General features: G+C 39.0%; 1 protein-coding gene and 1 long non-coding RNA gene across 2 annotated transcripts; one reads left to right on the top strand and one right to left on the bottom strand.

Annotated features, from left to right (window-relative positions):
* Positions 1 to 297: 297 nt before the first annotated feature.
* Positions 298 to 22,712, bottom strand: sh3bp5a (SH3-domain binding protein 5a (BTK-associated)). The gene is made up of 9 exons (XM_060857074.1): positions 22,333 to 22,712; positions 20,384 to 20,446; positions 18,237 to 18,365; positions 4,610 to 4,774; positions 3,654 to 3,784; positions 2,714 to 2,756; positions 2,072 to 2,291; positions 1,614 to 1,937; positions 298 to 1,041 (listed from the first exon to the last, which is right to left on the bottom strand). Exons 1-9 carry the CDS (start codon positions 22,411 to 22,413, stop codon positions 875 to 877), a joined length of 1,323 nt encoding a protein of 440 aa, XP_060713057.1. The 5' UTR covers positions 22,414 to 22,712; the 3' UTR covers positions 298 to 874.
* On the top strand, positions 12,219 to 14,272 carry LOC132837590 (uncharacterized). The gene is made up of 3 exons (XR_009647546.1): positions 12,219 to 12,326; positions 13,349 to 13,551; positions 14,034 to 14,272. It is a non-coding gene; the product is annotated as an uncharacterized LOC132837590 (long non-coding RNA).
* Positions 22,713 to 23,342: the final 630 nt, after the last annotated feature.

The raw sequence follows: 23,342 nt of genomic DNA, 5'->3' as shown, positions 1-23,342 counted from the left end.
GTTGTATAAAAATGAGATACTGTAAGACACTCTGAATAAGGGTATCTGCCAAATGCTGTAAATAAAAAATGTCAATGTGTGTGTGTCCATAAGAACAATGTAGAGCAGAAAACGGGATTCAGCATGAAATTAAATTCAAGCAGAAACAAGGTTGTGTGCTAGACTCAGTGGGAACATTAGACATGCGTGATTTTAATTAAACCGCTTTAAGTAGTTTGTTGTGTGTGTGTGTGTGCGTGTGTGTGTGCGTGTGTGTGCGTGTGTGTGTGTGTGTGTATGTTTGGAGACACTGTCCACTTAGCATGGCGTGTGCCGTGAGCTTATTTTTATTACACAGTTATACATTAATGTGCCACAACAACACATTGGTCAATGGTAACAAGACTGAATATAAATATAAATTTATTTGCTACGTTAGTCATTAGTTCTGTACTAACATGTAGGATTAAATACACAGAGAGTATAACTGTAGTTAAAAGTACGTAGGCCTACTGTTCAACACAGCCAACACACAATCTACATATTATACACATTATACACATTAACACTGCAAGGCTCAACACACAGGAGTAACACAACCAGTCTGGCAATGTGACACAGATCAGGAAGACGTGAACATTTGTTCTATGACCGAAATAAACACCACAATACATCAAGTCAAATATCTGCATAGCCATTATTTGATCTGTCTTGGGTTTTGTTCTTTAAACCGTTCGTTCCCCTTCTCTTCCTCAGTGAGAACTGACTTCCTGTGCAGTCTCTGTCAGTCAATAAGAAGAGTGTAGCGCTGAACACAAAGGTTTCCTTTGACGCATGATGCTTTCGCACAAATACTCAAGAGCTCGGACAAATCCGATCAGGTCCATCGTTTAGTTTAAACCGAGTTAAGCAGCAGCAGAGGGGCAGCGGCACTAAATGTCTCTGTCTTGTCTGTGTGCTGCAGAGACAGACGTCTCGTACCCTCCTCCAATGTAGTGCTCTTCAGACCGATGGGCTGTGTAGTGTTTTCTGGTTTTCTCTCAGCACCTTCTGCTCTTTCCCCTAAACACACACAGAGTCATATCAAGTAAATAGAACACGGAACGTAAAGTAGCCCTAAAGACAAAGACAAACACGTTTTTAAATGGGTAATTCATCTCAAATAACTGACTGATTACACAGATTGAAAATTGAGGTGAAATTTGTAAGCACAGTGAAAAATTCACCTTTTTTAAATTAATTAATAAATTAAATCATTCAGGATGTCACGTGATATGAAGTGGTAAATTAACCAATATGCACATTATTAAACAATCATTTTAATATCTTTTTATTAAAAAAAAAAATGCATCTGTGCTAATTAAGTGATTTAATTCATTTTTTTTGCAACAAGAAACCAACAGGAATTCCAGTGGTTACATGATAAACTAACACTATTTTATTTCTGAATACAAGCAGGTACTAATTTTTATTCTCCAAGTGAAAGAACGGAACAAAGAAAATCTGAATAAAAATACACAGATCTCTGTCTATAAACTTAGCAACTCATATTAGTTTATTTTCCTTCAGATGCTAAAGCAGTATAAATCTGCAAGTACAGTATATTATACAGAGATCAGTGGCATGGTGCTTACCTCTTTCCTGCTCGCACTCAGGTGATGAAGCACCGCTGCACTCACTGCGAGGTCCCAGAACAGGCAAGACACGGTCAAAACCCTCCAGGGAGCCTGGGCTGGGCAGCTCCATGCCTTGAGAGCACGGAGAGAATGAGGGAAGAGAGGTGGAAAAAGGACAGGAAGACGAGAGCAGAGGGTACGGAGAGGAGCAGACGGGGACATATGGACGGGGAACATCCAGAGGGGCCGAGTTGGAGCTCAAGCTGCACCTGGACTGGGTTTCTGCATCTTCATCTGAAGCAGAACCATTGCAGTTTTCCTCCTCAGAGGTCTCAGATATCACTACAACACACACACACACACACACACACACACACACACACACACACACACTGCTTTCAGGATCCTGTTTTAAATCGCAGGTTATTCATAAACACACTCTGCTCCTTCAACTGCAGAGATTTTAGCACACTCACTGGAAATGCCGTCAGACTCCATTTTGAAGTTGCTGATGTCATCAACGGCGCTTAAGTCTTTCTCAGCACCAACTCCGCAGACGCGGGGCCCCATGGCTGCGAGACGTCTGCGAGCGTGGATCTCGTCTGAGATGGTCTCCAGGTTACGCAGAGCCGTCCTGTATTCCACTTTGGCCTGGGACAGTTTAGCCTGGCACTCGTCCACTTTTCTCTTCAGTTGCTGTGAGGAAGAAGCATGAAAACGCTGGTCAGAAATAATACATGTGCACACATCAACAGCAAGTCATTTTCTCTTTCTTTTTAAATACACCCTGGCTGTGATAGCATTACATCTTCCAGTCTCTCCAGGATTTTGTGATCACAAAAATGAATATATAATCAAGCCCTCTTTGATTCACGTGCGTCAAACATGAGTACAACGAGGAGTTTAAATGAAGAATCCTGTCAAGTCAAGTAGGTTAACTAAAACAAAAAGCACCAAAAACTCCAGAATGGCATCACAAGTCTCAACAACCATAAAAATCTCTGTAAAATCCCTGAATCACTGATCTTCCAAAGCACAAGAATATACAGTACAATGTCAGTGTAAACCTGACTGAGCTGAAAAAAAAACAATAACCAATTGCAAGAAAATAAACCTACCTCAAGCTGTAGATAATATTTGGACTTCAATTCAAAATATGGCCTATAAGTGAGAGAGAGAGAGAGAGAGAGAGAGAGAGAGAGAGAGAAAGAGAAGTCAGAGTGAGGAACTGCAGACACTACAGATGTTGCCATGGCAACAGCAAAACTCAGCAGGAATAACACTCGAACATTCCTTGAGCTCTGAAAGCGAGTGAGATGCAGCACATCTGGAGCACATCAGCCTGCACACACCAGAACAGGCACAGAAACAGAAACAAAGAGAGGCCCCGGGGTGTGATGAGGGGGAAACGCTCACAACACAACCACCGCTACGGGCACGAATATGGGCCGCTTTTTCTTTCTGCTTTCTAATCAGAGAGCAGAGTTTGGAATGTAGTTCATAAGCACCTTCCACAAATAAAGTAAAAAAAAATAAAATAAAACAAATAATATATAAAATAAAGTATAAATAATGTATAAATAAATAAAATAATTAATGAGGAAAAAAAAAATAACTGATTTACAAAAAAAAAAAACATAAGAAACGAATAAGCAAAAACACAAAACAAAATAAATAATGAAATAAATAATAGAATGTAATTATGTAGTTCTACAGCACATGATATGGAATATATGAAATAATAATAATAATAATAATAATAATAATAATAATAATAAACATTAATTTAGAATTTTAGGATTAGAAAAATTTAAATATTTAAATGATTAATTCTAGAATTTTAAAATATAATATTCATTATGTAATTTTAGTATTATATTCATTCTTTTATATATACTTGATAATGATAATGAAGCATTAAGAGTCTTAAAGCAGTAGTTTTATGTTGAAGTTAAAGTTCTAAACAGATGGTTTATATCATTCCAGAACAATGTTTTTATCCTGCCACTTTTCTTAGCATTATTCTGAGCATTAGTTAAATGCAGCTGATTGACTAACCGTGACTTGCTGATGGTACGTTTGAGTTTCTTCTCCAGTTGTCTCATGTGGCTGATGGCTGCGTTGTATTTGGCCGCCGTCTCTCTGTGCTCCTGTTCGCTGCGTGTCCTGCTCTGCTCCGCCTCCATCACCTGCAGCCGCCGAGCACAGCACAAAACATTTATTAATAATCTTCCTCTTCCTGTATTCTGAATACACATGTGCTCTGGTCTTTTTCCTCAACAACAAGCAAGTGTGCTTCACAATTCATGGACTGACTGAGTCCAGCTGTTTCGTGGGATTAGATGATTAGATATCTGTAATAAAGGAACAGTTCTGAGATGACAGATGACATAGAAGCCATAGATGTACTGTTAGTAAAAAAAAGTATTGGCACCCTTCATGAGAATAAGCAAAAAATTATTTTATGACATAAAGATTTAGATTTACAACTCAAACTACTTACCTGTCCTCTATCAAAGAATCCTGTCATAAATTTATCTTCAGATCATTTCTCTTCAGAATTTTTTTATTTATGTATTTTTTTTACAATTTTGCTGCATTATTTACAAAATGTGGCAAAAGTATTGGCAGAATATTTGTACATTAAATGCAACCCAAATATCGTACTTAGAAAAAATGTCTTCAGAAAACTGATGCCTTTGTATAGTTAGCAGTTTATAGAGATGATGTGGTTATTGACCTGAACAAATCAAGTAATGGATAAAATAAATAGACAAACACATAAAAGTGATGACATAAATCACACTCAGGAGTATAAAAAATAAAAAGGACTATGGTGATGGTGATGGTTGAGCACAGTTTGGATGGTTCCTAGAATTGTACAGTAAGGGTGCCAAAACTTTTGGAGTTGCTTTGGTAAAACTCATTGCATAAACCATTTTTGCACCAATTTCAGTGGTACGAGTGAGATATCTAAGTGTTTTGTACAGTCTCTGTGCTGTTTCCTGTCTCACCCTCTGTGTGGCGTGGTTGAGCATCTCCTGCCAGGCCGAGTCAAACTGCCGGCTTTCCTCCTCCAGAAGTCTCTCCTCTGCCAAAGCGATGGTTTCTTTTGCTGCTCGAAGGATCTCTATGGCACGCTGGAACTCCTGTGTGGCCTTCTGAGCTTCCACCTGAGCCTAAAGGAGACACAAGTGTTAGAACTGGTGTTTCCACAAGCCCTTATCTCCAGCATAGCATCCAAAGGAATGTGGTTGGAATGTCTTTTCTCTCTGCATCCCCCATATGTACTGCTTGTAGAATATATGTAGAATACCTGTGTTCGTGCAAAAAGTAGCCATGTTTATTTTCTTTGGTTCCCTGCTGTGAAAAGGTTCAGCTGCTTCAGCTCTGTGTGGTTCTTGTAAATTATTCATTCATATCTTCTGCTAAAGAATTCATAAGGATAACAGTTTTTTTTCCCCATAAAAAGCTCAAAGCTTGACGACTCTGATCCGGCGCTCGTCTCAGAGAGATCTGACACAGCGCTGCTGAGAACTGTTCCTCCGAGCCGTGGAACGAGAGATAGGATTAACTTAAACCACACATCTCATTCCTCTCCTCACCGCATCCAAAATCACAAACGCAAGTAATAAACGAGAAAGCATTCAAAAGCCCGGAGACGTTCATTAGCATTACACAAAATGTTTCTGCACACTCTCGACATTTAGAAGTGAATATCTACATCAAACACAACCCCAGGGAGGGATCGCTGACTTCACTGGTAAGTCAGGGTTTGGCTTTTTCTGTCCTGCACTTCGTCTCACAGTATTCATGCAGTTTTTCTAAGGTGAACCTCACACATTTGTTCAGTTCTTACATGGAAGAGAATCAGACTGCTTTCAGTGTCACACAGATTAGCATCTGAGCTCAATAAAAGTCACATGCAAATTAGACAACATCTAAAGTACAGCCGGGTTCTAATATTACATCCAATTCAAGCACCAGCTCAAACGTCTCAAATGATTTTTTAATTCTAAAGGATGTTATGACACCACAGATTTTCCAGAGTCACCAATGCCATTGTGAAGAGCGCCAGGGAAGAAGCAACCAGTCCAGCAACAAGTCACCCACGGAAGAAATATAAGCTCTTATTCATCGACATAGAAGACTCTTTCAACGAAGTGACCCAGAGATGAGGTTGGGAACGTAACGTCGTGATGGGTTCGAGTGGGTTACACACAATGACACACACAATGCTGTACAGTTGCATTTTGTTCGCCTCAAGCGGTGACATTTTCAAATAATACTGACCTTCAATTCTGTGGAACAATACACACTACAAGATTATTTCCCGTAGCTGCAGTTTGTCTGAAATGGAAACAGAGCCTGTGGTTGCCAGGTCCTCGTGATTAAAACTCCCAAACCATTCCCAAGCCTGGAAGTCCAAAATGTCTCCATACATCTGGGAAACTAACACTAACATTCCAAAATGTTTAGTTTTGAATCATACTTATATGATAATGTTAATGTTATGTATTTTTGTTAATGTTATGTATAATGTTATGTAAGCTTGTCTTGTATAAATAAATTTCTCTGACAACAGAAGAATGTATGAAATCATTCTCATGGCTGGATCAGGAAGCTGACGCAAGTTTGTTAGGGACTTTAACAGGAAACACAGCAAGCACATCACACACAACACTGTTGCCAAACTAGACTGATGTCACAAACGTCCACTGAAGAAGGCCAGACCAACATAATGCTGCTGAACACAGTCCTCTATGTAAGGAAACAATAGTTCATGAAAATGACTAATCTACGAAAACATGCTTGTGTTTAGAATAGAAGTGCAGTAACAGGTAAAGTGGTGAATGAGTAGAAAGGAATTGTAACTAATTATAATTATGACAATCACACACACCTTATCTATTTGGCCTTGATAAATACATTTTCACTTCCATTTAAGGCATTTGGCAGGGACCCTTATTTCAGAGCGACTTACATTTATCTCATATGTACTGTAAGTATCTCATATCTATATAACTGAGCAGTTGAGGGTTAAGAGTCTTAATCGAGGGCACAGTAGTGTCAGCGTGATAGTCCTGGGATTTGACCCCGCAACCTTCTTAATGGTAACAAAAAAGTCTTAACCAATGAACTACAACTTTACCTATGACCTTGTTTATGAAAACCATTTGTGCCATATCGAGTACTCAAGCTATCACAGCAAAACTGCTGATCTGGCAACCCTGGTATGAACCAGAGTGTCAGAATCCATTTTTGAATGACAGACATGCAGTACATGTAATACTATAACACACTACCGCTGTTACGTAACACGCAGGCTCTAGCCGTCAGACTCGAAGCTAAACACCGCTCACTTCAGCTGTACCATCAACGCTGAACCACCAGACAACATCAGCTGTCATTTTCACAAGCTTAAGTAATACCCAGGGATTATCCTGGTCATTTAAAATGACCAAACCTTCACCAGTGATTAGCCTGAAAAGTCTTTTTTTTTCTACACCATGAGAGTGAAATAAATAAAGTGTTTCCCCAGCGGTCTCAGTAAACACCATTAACATGAGTGAATTATGCCGAGATCGACCGGCTCTTGACATGTCTAAGGTTAAGGCTTAACAAACACAGTAAAGGAACAGCCTGAGAAAGTCTCTGCTACAACTACAAAGCTGAATTCACGTCATTTGAGGGAAAAGAAACCTTGGAAAAAACATTTTTGTTGACCTCTGAGTCAAACGTTCATGTTAAAAAGTTGAGCTCTCACTCAGAGGTCATAAACTTTTTTGAAGTCATAAACTTTTTTTTAATTATTACATTTAGCTGACATCATTTATTTAGATGCTCACAATCCAGAACGACTTACAGCAGTGCTTAAGAGTCTCTATCAATGATTTCATCGATTCTGGATCTCTAGGTCACAAACTAAGAATATCATCAGTCTAAAACTCTGCTGGAAGGAAACGACTTCTTTTTTCTGGTATGAAAGACATTTTGGTTTTATTTTTCGCTGGAATTCCGTCTAGCATCCTACAAAGTTCCAGAAAGTGGGAAAAAGAGAGACTCGAGATGAAACAGATGTACGAACATCACGGACTCGAGATGTACGTGTTATCAGGATGTAACATTAAAACAGTTAATCCGCTGTGTTCTGCAACACATCACACCGCCACGTTCGCCAAACTAAAGTTTTCCCACATGACCTGAATGCAGGATCTCGTCTTTCCTCCTGTCTCTGATCTCGCTGATGTCTGAGTAAAGTCCAGTGCCTGGTCCTTCACATGCTCTCCTACTGGTGAGAGTATGACCTCTTACTCCATCGTATTTATTATTATTATTATTTTAATCCTTATTGAGTAGAGTCAAAGTCTGCATCTGAACAAAAAAACAGGAAACAGTATACACTCAAAAATAATCTGATTTGCAAAACGACATCCTACGCACATTTCCCTCGCATGAAATCAATTCTGGATAATGAAATTATTCTTAACACACCTGTTTTTGATTACTCAGCATCACGTAAGCAGGTAAACAGAATCTCAAATTTCTATTCGAAGGTCAGTCGGTTTCCTCTAAAACGTTTCCTGCAGCAAAACAATCTCGTGCTTCAGATTGTGTTATTCCGTTTGTTACGTAATATATTTCTAAGAGGAAAATGGGTGTCCTCCAGAAAAAAAAACAGCTCATTAACCAGTCATCAGGAGCCAGAAGTTTTTTTTGCTGTCCTTAAAAACAAACCCCTTCTTTAACTGCTTTATCTGTCAGAAACTTCGACAACTATTTTTACAGCCTGAAGCAGTTATGGCTTTAGTGAAAAATGCATCACACACAAACAAACAATTACACCAGAACATTCAAAGATTCACACACACACACACACACACACACACGCACGCACGCACGCACGTACGCACGCACACACATGCAGATTTACAAATCAGCAGAATTAAATTTCATGTTTATTAGTTTTTATTTTAACTGTCCCTGGCAAGTAAGAAACTTCAACTAGAAAAAGTGAGAAAAAAACACTCATTATTGAATTATTAAGATTGCAAAATATGTCACGTTGGTGTGCTGCACCTCAAAGCTGTAACTATTGCATGCTATTTGTCCTAATCCCAAAATGTGAAGCAGTAATGAAAGTAAAATGCAAGCCGAAGGCGTCATATAACTCTGCTATAAATAACACTCCTACTGTATTGAGAGGAAATAAGGCACTAGCCTGAACTAGCTAACTAGCTCCCTATATATTATTAAAGTATGTTAGCTATCATCAGGCAGACACTATATATCACTACGCACAAAACATCTAGGCCCAAGAACTGTTTCTTCTCACAGGCCATAACCATTTTGAACAACTAGCACACCGACCATTACTTATCCTGTTAAAGTGCAATATTCTACAGTGCAATACCTCTGACGAGAATCTATGTAAATACAGATTTATATTTTTCTATGGTTAAAAAAAGGTAAAGTATACACAATTGTAAAATACAGTATTTAATAGGCACATCTTTAAAGAACTCAACTGCAGCTTTGTATATTATTTATATGTTTAACTTTTTACCCTTTAGTCTATGTTTATGTATGTACACACTATGTTTAGTGGAGCTCCTGGAACCACAACTAATTCCGTGTGTGTGTGTGTGTGTGTGAGCACACTGGGCAAATAAAGCAAAATTTTGATTCTGATATCAGTTTTTTTAGCCTCGTCTGTTAGCTTTTAGAGGCATTGAGAGTTAACCCCTGAGTGACTGGGTAGGACCTCACCCAAGAATTGAACCCAGGCAATAACCTCTTGAGAGAGCGTGGGATCCTGCTGCAGGACCACCAGGGATGCTCTTGTAACAATAATAATAATAATAATAAAATACGGGTCTTTTGTTCTTTTTGCTATGAATGGCAGGAATCTAAAAGATTTTTTAATACAAAGCAGGCTTTGATCTATTAAAAAAACATTCAAGGTAGATATACAGGATGCTTCGTGAGGAATCCTGGTTCTGTACTGAAACATTAAATGAATCAATATGCTGCAATTTCTAAGTAAAGGACCTCCCAGGCACTTCCTAGCATTTGACCTACTTCCTAGTCCCTGCCCCACTTCAGTACTGTCCCCAGTCTGACAAGTTCATTCACCTCGTATGTAAAGAGGAAGTGACTCGTCAGCAGCTCTAATGACAGTCCGCTTCGTGCCACATAAGCAGCCGCTATCTAAAATGAGCAGTGATTGTGGAATCTCTTCATCTCTGACAGGACATCCGCTTGCAGTCACTGCGAACTTACTGTGTGTGTCCTGTTATTTCTGACTCTCCTTTCCTATGGCAGTAAAAACACAGGATAAACCGTGCAGGCTTCAGTTTCATCCATAACTGAGATGCCAATCTAAAACCCATAGTCACGTGTATAAGGAAACAACCAGAGTCTAGTCAGTCACCTGCATAGTCTGAGAGGTTATGAGCAGGGTGAGACACACCACTTACCCACGCTACCTCAATGCATCATGAAAATAAACCTCCAGATTCTGAGAAAACCCACACTTACCACCACATTTAACTGACATGCTCAGGAAGCAGCATCATTTCTAAAAAGTAGCTGAGTAGACGTCAGCTTTCATATTCTCCTCAAAAAGTAAAGAAAAATTATGTCATTTAAATCCCTAGATACCATATTAATATTATGCAATGAAGGTTTCATTTTCAGTACATATATTAATATACATACAGTATAAATGAAATATGTGTGTGTGTTTGTGTGTGTGTGTGTGTGTGTGTGTGTGTGTGTTTTTGTGTGTTTGTGTGTGTTTGTGTGTTTGTGTGTGTTTGTGTGTGTGTGCCTTTGTCTTTCTCTTGCCTGTGTGTCTGTGTGTGCATCTGGCCAGCAGTAGGAAACAGGCAAGGCCGCAGTGATGAAGGCCAAACTGTGCTGTCTTTTATAAATAAATCAGTCTTCTTTAGGAAATGTGTCACACTTTTAAATTCTGTTCAGCAACAAGAACACCAAAAAAATAACCTGTGTGTTATTTAATACTGGCCTGGTCAGTTTAATCTATTATACATGGCACAAGATCCTGAACGGATATGGCACCACTGGGTGCAGAGGAAAGCCAGTTTGTACTGTACAGTGTGTGTGTTTGTGTGTTTGTGTGTGTGTGTGTGTGTGTGTGTGTGTGTGTGTGTGTGTGTGTGTATATACAAATGACTCTTTCCATTACTCTCATACTGCTCGTTTGCTTGTCAGGCCACACAGATACCAGTGATGAATCTAAATGACTTCTCGGAGGTGACTAAGCACTTAAACCACAATCCATTCAGTGGAAATTTAAAAGTAATTTCCTACATTCGTCTATTTCTCATTACAATTTCCCAGAGTATGTATGCACATTTCTTTTTAATCTGTGTAATTAATCGGCGTAATTTTTGTACAACGTAGGTATAAAATATCTCACTGGCGCTTATTCACTTGCAATTTAAGGTGCAGAGCTTTCTCAGTCCACTGACACTGACACTGACACTGACACTGACACTGACAATGATGCTGAAAGGGGTTTAAAAACACTGTTCACTTTATTAGACACTTTCCTTTTTTGGTGAAATCCACGTTTCCAGCCAGGGAAACTTCTAGAGCAAGAAAACGAGGCTGCTGATGGAAGGAGCGTTTATAGCTGCTATAACATTAGTCATAACTGTGACCGAATTGTAACGGCTAAAAAGTATGACGTGCTATTCAGTAATACACTTAAAAACTGAAATCATCTGCAAATTACTGTGCTATAAGAGGAATAAAACATCTTTGGATTTTTGGGAACAATGCATTGAGGAGTACTTAACATTCAACTAATCCATTATGGATCGTTTTCCTATAACAGAACAGCCTACTGTCATATTATTCTTTACATATATAATCAGTTCTGATTCGTTCCGGGGGTCACGGTGGCTTAGTGGTTAGCACGTTCGCCTCACACCTCCAGGGTTGGGGGTTGATTCCCGCCTCCACCTTGTGTGTGTGGAGTTTGCATGTTCTCCCCGTGCCTCGGGGGTTTCCTCGGGGTACTCCGGTTTCCTCCCCCGGTCCAAAGACATGCATGGTAGGTTGATTGGCATCTCTGGAAAATTGTCTGTAGTGTGTGATTGCGTGAGTGAATGAGTGTGTGTGTTCCCTGCGATGGGTTGGCACACCGTCCAGGGTGTATCCTGCCTTGATGCCCGATGACGCCTGAGATAGGCACAGGCTCCCCGTGACCCGAGGTAGTTTGGATAAGTGAGTGATTCGTTCCAGCTTTTTTTTCAAGTTCATCTGATTCTTCAGTGTATCTATGATCTGTATGATAAAGTCCTACTGAAGGCTTTCACTGAGCACAAGGAATTTTCCCCTTCAGCCACAGAGATAAAAAAACAAACAGCACAGCCACAGGCATGTAATCCTATTCATGATCTATATATGAATCTGTCCAAAGAACATTTAGACCATGTCAGACTGTGGTGGAACTGAACAGTGGACTGTGATTGGCTGAACAGGGGGAGGTGTCATTCAACCCCTTGCCTTTGAGTGACAGCTGCTGGTGTCCTGAGCCGTCTGTCCGTCTGGCACTGCTGAGTAAGTGTGAACTCCACGCAGTGAGACAGACAGGTGTTTAAAGGACTTAAGGACTCAACAGAGGTCAGTCACATGGACCCACACACACAAACACAGACATGTGGACAATGTGGCTTTCTCACCTTTGAGGTCATTGAGGTACATGCAGGTCTTGTGTTATGTTAATAAAGGTTCATGTGTGCAAGCAGATTCACTAATAGGGTTTATGATGTTTTGTGTTTTTGCTTTAATTGTTTTACAATTAAATTAGTACTAACAAAGGGCAGGCATTAAATTCATAAAAGCTTATTTGAAAACCAAACAGATTCACTTACTAAATTAGAACAATAATCGAACGACAAATTGAAACGATTCTTTAGTAAAGGAAACAAAGTGATGCTAATAATAAGACAGTAAAATTGCTTTCATACTGCACATTCACTGCAAACGAACACCTCGGAACCCAGGAGCGTTTTGGAAAAGATTTTCACTCACAAACGATTTACACTCAGGTTTCTACTCATTTCTACACTGCGTTCTGATGCCGCCTTCTGTCGCAGTTTTGCTCTCCTGAGAGTCTCCTTGTGACTATCAAGAAAAAAATATTGTTTCTTCATTCGACTCGATCGAAAAATAATGAGAAACTGTTTACAGTAGTACATATGAGCAACGAAACATGAATCAGCTCGGTTTCTGTAGCAGATCCTCTAATGTCACACGCATTTTTGTTAACTGTTTAACTGATCTGAAGACAGATCATCTGACCAGAGACAAGATTTAACAGGCTTCTTTAATACCTCTTTATCTCTGAGCTGCTTAGCAAACTTACAACTTTAATATTTAAAGATGAATGGACACAGAAGTAAACGTTTGTTCTCCCCGAGTCGATTCGATTCAGATAATTTATCTGTTCAATGTCTTACTGTCCTATTTACAGACGTAAAGTTTGATTATAATTTCATGTAGACGATACTTTACACCTTTATACTCAACTATATATTAAATAACATCAAGTTTTTTGGGCTTGTTTTGATCTACAAGGATAATATAGATGTAGAAATGCTCCAATTATAGACATTATGACTTATGATTATGGCAGCGAGTGCTGGTCAGTTGTACAGCATACTAATTTACAGTCTACAACACCTAACTACAAATGTGTGTGTGTTTGTGGTTGACAGGTCCTGATGTAGCTGAATAACAACGAGTTGGTCAGCAGTTTGTCGGCAAAACACTCCTTCAGCCGTCATCAGCGTGACAGAGCTACCGGAGCTGTTTTTCCCACAGGCGCCTCTATGATTTCTAGACGCTCTCAGCTTTTTCACAGAGAAACCGACAATACACACACGACAACTAAAGGCACAAGCAGACATGAGAGACAAAGGTTTTAAAAGTGTTTTTTTTTCTTTTCCTATTTTAAGCTAAAATCTATCTATAGCAGCTGTAGCACGTGATTACTGCAAATACGAACATCGACACGTTTCACTGCACTGAAAAAAGAACTGAAAACTGAAGACTCGAACTACTAAGAAAGGAAGATTATTAAAAGGAGATGCAATTGTTGGGTTTTAACTATAAACATTTTAGAAGGTGACAGACATCAGAGAAAGTCTTGCAAAGTAAAAGTATAGAGTTTGATCTAACTTTCCAACACTGGTGCAATTTGGAAAAAAAAAAAATTAAAAGACAAAACAGGTTAATTACACTGAAACATCACTGAAAATACTTACAGTCTAATATTTTTTTAAAGACCTGAAGTATTCTGAAGTATTCACAAATTTCTTTTTGGACCACATATTAGAGTCGGCACGGGTTTTACGCCGGATGCCCTTCCTAACGCAACCCTCACATTCTTTTTTTATCCAGGCTTGGGACCGGTACTGAGAGTTAAGTCTTTAGCGGCTGGGTTAGCTCCCTGCCCGGACAATAAGAGCTTGGGATACTGCCGCTGGACCACCTGGGGGCCTTTCAAATTCTATTATATATTGTAATTACTCCATATATATAATTTATGGTGTTTTTGGAGCAAAAGGTATTGATTTGTTTTTTTGTCCTTGTACAGTGAGAGCATTAGGACATTCTTGTCTGGTAATAGAGATGAATAAATAAAAGTATTTCTTAACTGTTTTTGTTCTCATAAACAAAGATATTATGTAAAGTGTCTTTTTTGGCTAATTGGGCTTTGCAGGCAGACTTTACATTGTGTGTGAGTGTGAGTGTGAGTGTGAGAAAGAGAGAGGATTTGATGTGGTCTGACGTCTGAGAAGCCTCTTTATCAGCCCCCCATGCGTGCAGGGTCTGCCTGTGAAAGATTACAGCGTTTTTCCTCTGCCTTAACCCACAGACATGTAGCAGCACGACATACACCGTACACCTGCGCTCATGTGCTATCTGGTGTACGTTACTGAGGTTAACGAGTTATACCACCAGTACTATTCAGTTCTCACATAGCTTGAGTGTTTCCGACAACAAACGAAAGCATACGCAGTGTGAGAGACTGCGGTGTTCTGGAACAGGCAAGACGAAATTTTATTACACATATTCAAAAATGAGAGGAATAGGAGAATAAATGAGCTTTTGAAGACTAATTACTAATTTGTAATCTCAAGATGGAAGTCTTCGCTATTTAGGGCCCGAAACCCGCAATCAGAAACAATCCTGCGACGCTGCATGACAGCCGCGCTAATTAACACCAGCATCTTTCTAAATATAGCAATGAGCACATACAGATGCACACTCTCACTTTCTCTCTCACACACACACATAGTCTTCTTATCCTTGTGATGTCCTTCCATTGATAGAACTATTAATTCTAAGCCTATTCCTTGAAACCAACCCTAGTTTTAAATTCTGCAGAAAGAAGAAAGCTTTATATCTATGACATTGACATCATTTCCTGTTCAGTGTCTCTCAAATGAGGATGAGGTTCCCTTCTGAGTCTGGTTCCTCGTATCATCAGGGTTTTTCCTCACCACCGTCACCTCCAGCTTGCCTGTTTCTATACTTATGTAAAGCTTCTTTGAGACATTATCAATTGTTAAAAGTGCTATGATAATAATTGAATTAAATTAAATTATATAATCCTTGTTTCTTTTTTTTCATAGAATATGAAAGAAAAAAAAATTAAATATATATAATCAATGCTAAATGTCTCTGCATATAAAACATGGTCATAAAAAGATATGAATCATGGCCACAGATGTACATACAGTATGCATAGGAACACTAGGACAGATACTGATTCTTTTGAATCAGATGACTCTGATTAAGCCACAGCAAAGTTACTGTGCTGCAGAGAATCGCTTTAATCCTTTGAACCCTGCAGAACTGCTCTTCATATTTTCAATTTGAAATGCTGTAAATCTCCTTATATTCGCTCGCTAACAAGAACTGTCCTGAAGAACTGGCTCTCTGTCCTCCGGGCTTCCGAATTTGATCCTGAGTTTAAGTTACTGTCTGTGTCTGTGTTACTTTCACATGCTCTCTTCACGTTCTTCTAATGCTAGCTTCATCCCTTCTCTCAAAAACATGTCAGCTGGTGGACCGTCTATGCTAATTTACACCTATGTGTAAATATGTGTGTGTGAGTGTGTGTGTGTGGTGCATCCAGGATGTATTCCTGCCTCTCACACATTGCTCTAGCTTCCACAACAGTTTGATCAAAATCAGCCTATTTCTGTTTGCTAACAAATTAATCCTGCATTAATCTGCACACAGCAGTTTTTTCCCTCCTGAGGGGCCGAGAGCAGACTGCAGATGCTATGTTAAGCGAGGGAGACAAAAAAAGAGCTCAGGGAAGACATGATATGAGATAGGGAGGGTGTCTGAGGAAGCGAAGTAAAAGTAGAACAAAGCTTTTGCTAAAAGTGTCATCTCAAAGGACAACTTTATAAATATAGATGCACTGAATCAAAATGCTTTTTTTTTTCTAACAGCAGAACAATATCACTGCGCTGTACATCTGAATAAATATCTTCGGAAATCTTCAGTTAGCTGAGCTGTAAAACATCACAGAAGTCATGATGGCACGCTTTAAGACAAGTTGTGACCTGTGTCCACTTATCAACATTCCCCTTGTTTACTGTGACGTGCTCTATGAGCCTAATCCAATCCAGTAGTGATCCAGCGGTTCAGGCCAGCACACAAATGCAAATCCTCGGAATCAGAGCTTTCATTATAAAATGAGATTACATTTATATAGATTTCCACGTATTTAAATGCTGAACTACAGACAAAAATGTGCCTCATGATGAGTAATGTTTAGCCAAGAAGTAAACCAGCTGTGAAACATGACACAAATAACACCTTTTTATATAGTACAACAGAGGACGTTTAAATATAGGAAGTGCTTGAGATTTAAGGTTGAAGAACGTTCACTAAACAAGTTCGCTCCAGTTATCACTTACATTATAGCAGCTATAAACATTCTGTCTAAATAATATAAAAAACAAATGCAAAATGTTACCAAATGCATCATCCTTCGCCCTTTTCCTGTGGGAGGAAGGTTATAGGTTTACGCTTAATTAACTGTTAAATAAACGTCATCGCATCCAAGATTTAAATCTGTTTTTGTTTGTGCCAGCAATAATGTTTCTGCTACAGACACAATTATAGCTATAAAACAGACATATTATATCAACAGACCACAGAACACTAGTTCATGACTTTCTGGTTTAAGCCTCAGATGCTACGGAAGTCTGGTTCATGAAAGTGAAATGGACCAAAATGTTGTACAGTGGTTTTCCTGGAACGTTGTGTAAAAAACACTGGTTTGTGAGAATGTGTCAAATCAGATGGCCTCTTTCTTTCTATCTATCTCTATGTGCATACACACACACACACACACACACACACACACACACACACACACACACACATATAATTACAGCATTTGGCAGACGCCCTTATCCAGACCGACTTACATTTTTGTCTCATTTATTATACAACTGAGCATTATACAATTAAGGGCCTTGCTCAGGGGCACAGCAGTGGCAGATTGACTGAGGATTTGAACTCACAAACTTCTGACTGATATTCCAATGCTTTAACCACTGAGCTACCGCTTAACTTTATTTATGTAGATAGATAGACAGATAGACAGATAGATAGATAGATAGATAGATAGATAGATAGATAGATAGATAGATAGATAGATAGATAGGTAGATAGATAGATTAATAGATAGATAGATAGATAGATAGATAGATAGATAGATAGATAGATAGGTAGATAGATAGATTAATAGATAGCTAGATAGATAGATAGATAGATTACAAAATAAAGCTTTATTTTAGCTATGTTTTATGTATGAACTGACATGTGATAGCCACTTAATAACTGGCTATTACTTAAGAGTGAGACTTCCTCTTTCTTACTTCCAGAAAAAGCTAAATTGTCTTCATTCAAGCCTTATTACTTAATGCCTCATTTCATTTTCTATAATATCGGTCATCAACACTCCGGTAATTATGTAATGTTTGTTCTGACCCTTTGTCCTGGCTCTAGTGAGGAAAACAAACAGCACAGGTAGAAAATAACAAAGCTTTTGAAGAGTCTGTACTTTGACTTATTACTTCAACAAAATCTCTATTTTCTTCTCTCTACATTGTCAAGCATCTCTACATTTCTTTATAATCATATATATGTGAAGGCATAGGTGACATTTTTGACTTTGTACGGTGTATATAAATCATCACGGTGTGTATGCTGACAGCTAGCTATTAGCATTCATCTAGTGTGCATGTTCAGAGTAATTATCCTGCTAGCTAATTGAGAATAAAGCTGTTGCTAGTTAGACTTTGCTAATGTTTTCCCATGGTTCCTTGGTAATAGGAGCTATAATTGACTATCAATGTGGTAGGTAAGGGTGACATATTTGTTATTTCTGACTCATTCTAATATTTTGGCTTTCATTCTTTATATACCTGCGAGGGTTGGGAAACTCGGTACTTTTCCCACCTCTACTCAACATGCTGAAACAGTTCCTGTGTTGTGTTTAGCGCTGTGACAGAGTATAAGGTTTGTTTGTTTGCAGACAGAAGAAGGACACGTTTCAGGAAATGCCTGTACCTGTCGAGCCACTCTCCTCGCCTCCCAATACGGTTTGGACTCCTCCACGGCTTTGCCGATCTTCTTGACTTGCTCATCTAGCTTAACAGTGGCCTCCACCAGGACGGCGCGAAACTTCTGCCTGGAGTCCTGACATGCACAAAAAACCAATTAGATTAACATTCAGTGATTTGGATATGCTTAAATTCATTATCTGATGTTTTTTAACAGAGAACCAGTCAGGGGTTTCAGAATACTCATGAACCACATAAAACTTTTGGGTTAATCTTCACTAAAAAGGTTCAGTATACACAAACTAAACAAGCGCTCCTTCCTTTAATAATGCACTCAATTACAGTGCAATTATAACCTGAGAGTAGATCATGAAGACATTTTTAGGGGTATATACCACTTACAAAACAATTTTAAAAACATGTGAGGGAAAAAAAACAGTAGATAAACCTTGTTTTTTCCCTAGCTAAGAATCCAAACTTAAAAGTGAAAGGCACCAAACGTTATCTCTTATGAACTTCCATTAATTGCAATTTGAGGTAATGCTGACTTTAGCATGAGGCTAGCAGCGATTTTAGGTACCTACAAGCAGCATAACATTCAAAACCGAGGCCATGTGTAGCTTAATATAAACGAGTAAACTTCATCTTAATCTGGCGTTAAGCTGAAAGATAACTTTAGCTTAAGTTTATATGAGGAAAAAGAAGAAAAAATTTAACTCAAGCTAAATCGATTTAAATTTCTTGAAACCCAAGAGTCTTCTCCTTGCTATTTCTTGGACTTCAGGAAAAACTGGAGGCTAAGCATGAAGTTGCCGCTGTTTAATGTAACAGAATGTAAAGTGTTTTTTAAAAGATTTGTGAAATATTTGTGAAAGATTGCATTGCATGATAAAAGCTTCAGTACTAACAGTTTTCATGATCTATTTACATCATTGCAAACTTTAAGGCTAATCTAACATTAGCATGAAGTCGAATCTTAGTTTAACTATAAGTTATGCAAAACCTCATATCATATATTTTCATCTGCCATCTGATTTTACCTCATCGCCTTCTACATGATGCAGAAGGCAGTTAAACTGAACTTAGAGCCTGTGTGTAAATCCCAGAAACAGCACTCCCCTGTATGCTTCATTTATCCCATGCTGCCTGTGGTATATGTTCATGAATGCCTCTGTGTGATACACTCGGTGCTGTTATGCCTATTATCTACTTGCAGCAATTCCAAGAATTTAAACACTTTACTAGTCAGGCTTTGTGTTTTCCTGAAATCAAGCTAGTTCAGTAATCCAAATTCAGCACTAGTACACAAGTCATTAACTCCCTGTAAATTGTATAAATTCCACCTATGTCAGTTTTTACTTTTTTGCTCTTAGCTTCACTTCTTTCCAGTGTTTTGCAGGCTGGCCACAAATCTGACTTTAGACACTCCTACATCCTCTCACATGCTGTCTCTGGGGACGAAGTTATAGAGTTGTCCTCCGATTTCACTCATCCTCGCTCTCACTGATGATTAATGAGCAGCTGTGGTTGCGTAATTTTGTTCTCCAGTCCATAACTAATGAACAGAAGCAGGTTTTTTTTCTGAAGGCCGTTCAGAAAAGATGCATTAAAATTTAAAAAGGGCTTCTCTGTGTGGACTAAACTTTTAATAGACAACAGAAACATAGCCAGACTGAATCTCCTGGTAAGCTCGTAGGAAATAAACAACTTTTCCTACACAAACTTGAACCTAAGAGATGAGCTTATCTGCAGGATGAATTAAAACATCTATTGATTTCTCTTTTAGTGACTAATAAAAACACACAATCTCTGCTACAGGCAGTCTTTATTCATTTATCAATAAAGAACTTGCACAGTAATCATTTCTCTATACAAACATTTAGAAATGTAACTTAAATGATCTTCTCTAACACTTATCTCCTGCTTTTCTAAGGAACTCCCTGCTTCCTGAACTGACAGCACATAGCACAGGATTTCCAAAACACACAGATTAATGATTTCCTCTGCCAGATTCAGACAGACCCAGAGAATTGCCGTCATGCGTGAGAAACCGGGGACACTTTCAACAAAGGTCTCCCCTTTTGTCATTCTCGCAGTAACCATTCAAGAAAAAAAAACAACAATGACACAATGACAAAAGAAAGCCAGGCCTACCTCCAACTCCGTCTCCCATCGGTTAATGTTGTCTGTCGATTGATTCAGTTTCTCTAGCTCTCCCTGTTGACATGAGAGAAATAAGGAATGAGAATTAAGGAGTGAAAGAAAAGTAAGTTGAATAACATCTGGAAACTATTTGAAATGAATCCAGAGGAGCCATGAATCTAAAGTTCAGTTCAGCCAGGCCCATCTGACTTCAGCTACATACCACTTAACATACTTTAGGAACTGTCTATTTACATGGTTACACGGAAAGGACGATTTTTTAAAATAGTATTTATTTAACAGAGCCTTTATAAATGTCCCAGCTTGGACAGACGTGCTGGGAGTTGACAAAACACGAGTCAAGCCAATCCATCTTTGCCAGCTGGTAAGTTATGTCCCAGTTTTATTATTATTTGAGTAAATTAAGCAATAAAGGCTGAGTCTAGTTTAGCCTGCTGGTGAATCATGTTCTCTAGTTTTCTCTCACTTCCCAAATACATATTAGTGGGTGAACTGGCTACACTAATTTGCTCCTAGGTATGACTAAGTGTGCATCTCAATCAGCTCCCTAGTTCAGTAGTCATAGTGGGAGTCGGCCATTTTAAGGACCGTCTCTCAATCACAAAACCCTTCCAGTGCACTGGAATGTTTGCTCCTTAAAAAATCCCATAATGCATCACAAAAACCATGAAGCATCGATGCTCACAGTTTTCCCTTACTGTAAATGACATCATATGTTCTGAAGTCTCTCAGCTCGAAAAAATGGTGGACAATCTCTCAGTCAAGTACGTCTACTGTACAAATGTAAGTATCTTGTTATCTTCGTCGTAGCTCTCAAATGATTGCTTACTATATTGGTGATTTTTTTTAACTTTGGCGTTCTATATACTGTTAGTTTGAGTCTAATGATTTTTAAGTGTTTAATGATTTCTGCTACTTTCAACGATATGTAACGATCAATATATTTTTCATACTGGACATTAAGAGAAATTTAAAAAATTCTCTCCGAAAGAAGTCGGTCCTGTTTGTTGGGGACATTTTACAATGCCCAAACACAGACATGTCACTGGAAGCTGAAAGCCAGGGTCCTTACCAGTGCCCAACTCACGTAGATGGTATACTGATTCACCACCTATGGAGCTGACTGAGACTACAGTATGTGTGTGTGTGTGTGTGTGGTGCCTTGTGGTTTACTGGTGTTCAAACTCACTTTTCCCAGTATTCCCAGTACAGGATTCAGAAATCAGAAATAACTAATTACTAATTCAGAAATCTGCTACCAGAATCTTCAGCCCAGCACTTAATAGCTGCCAACAACGTTCTACCAGTTTGACCAGCTCAACCTGTGTTTTGGGAACTGGTATCCACTCAGCTTGAGCTGGATTTTTCCGCAGGTCTGTCGGTGTATATTTAACATACTCTGAGCGTGTCTGAGTCTCATGGCAGCTATTGAAAGCCACAGGTCTATTCTTAAGTCATTTGGGGGTTTCCTAGTGAGGAAAACATGTGATACACAAGTGCAGTCTGTAACGTGTGTTAAATCAGTCCACAACACATACTCCTTGTCTCCTTGTGTGTACAGTGCGTAAACCTTCACAGATAACAATTAAGCTGCTTATCATTAACGAGGATTCAGGATGATGATGATGAAGGCTTGTGTTGATTAATTGATTATTTAAGCTCGATTGATCTATTGCTATACGTACAGATTAATGGAATGACAAACTTTCCCATTTAATGTCTGCATCTTTAGACGTTTATGATTTGTCACAGTATGGTGATATAATACATATAAAACTTGAGCTCTGCTACATATGATATATGAACATATAGGGTTGAGGTGTGACTGTGTTTATTAAACAATAATCATTATTATTTTATGCTTTTTCAAATCCACATGCTTTCTAATGTTGATTATATTATTATAACATTATTATAACCTTATTATAACATTATCGTACCTGAATTCTCGGATCAACTTCTTCATCCTCTGGATATTCAGGCTCTTCGTCGGATTTATTTCCTTTCTCTGTGTTATCCATGTCCACACACACGCACACACACGCACGCACGCACGCACGCGCGCACACGCACACACACACACCACAGCCCGGTATGTAACGGTTTCGTTATTTACGAACAAAGCGACCCTTCAGTTTTCTTCTCCTCTTCACTCAGCTGCTCTGCTTTAATCCCGTCCAGAACTCCTCACATCCCGCACTGCTGATCACAAACCCGCAACTTTTATAACCGGCTACACGACGCATTTTCACCCAACAGGCTGCTGGAAGAAATGAGCTCTTGTGTCACTCATATGCGCTCTATAAGAGGGAGAGGGAGGAGAGGAGCCTGAACAAAGTGCAGAACGCGTCTCTACCGCCTCCTGCTGACCAACACACGCACCAGCAACACAACACACAAACACAGTGTGGGTGAGAGAGGGGGGGGAGAGAGAGAGAGAACGAGAGAGAGAGACACAGAGAGAGACACAGAGAGAGAGAAACAAAGAGAGAGAGAGAAAGAGAGAGAGAGAGAAACAAAGAGAGAGATAGAGAGAGAGAGAGAGAGACATTGGAGCCTAGAGAATGTGCAGAAAAGGTATAAACCGCTTCCTGCTGAACAAAACACAAGCACACACACACACAACATACACACACAACACACACAAACACTTGCGGCCTTCTCAGGGAAGAGTAACAGCATCCGAAATATGAATCATTTTTGAGTTTGTAGTGTAACTGTTTTGCTGATATTGTGTTACTCTAATGATCTCTATATCTATCTGTCTGTCCATTGTTTGTTTGTTTGTTTGTTTAGTTATTTTGTTTGTGCAGATTCCGTGTTGTGCTTTACTTTGTGGGTTCTCACTGCTTGCAAAGCAACAAATGCACTAACTAGGGCAGGCTAAGAACAAAATGACCCACTTAATACAAGCTAGAGTTATTATTTATCTCAGCAGCCCAGATATAAG

The sequence above is a fragment of the Tachysurus vachellii genome, chromosome 21 (assembly GCF_030014155.1).
Source record: "Tachysurus vachellii isolate PV-2020 chromosome 21, HZAU_Pvac_v1, whole genome shotgun sequence".
NCBI lineage: Eukaryota > Metazoa > Chordata > Actinopteri > Siluriformes > Bagridae > Tachysurus > Tachysurus vachellii.
Note: the sequence above shows the minus strand (reverse complement) of the source record. Positions and strands in the feature narration are given on the sequence as shown.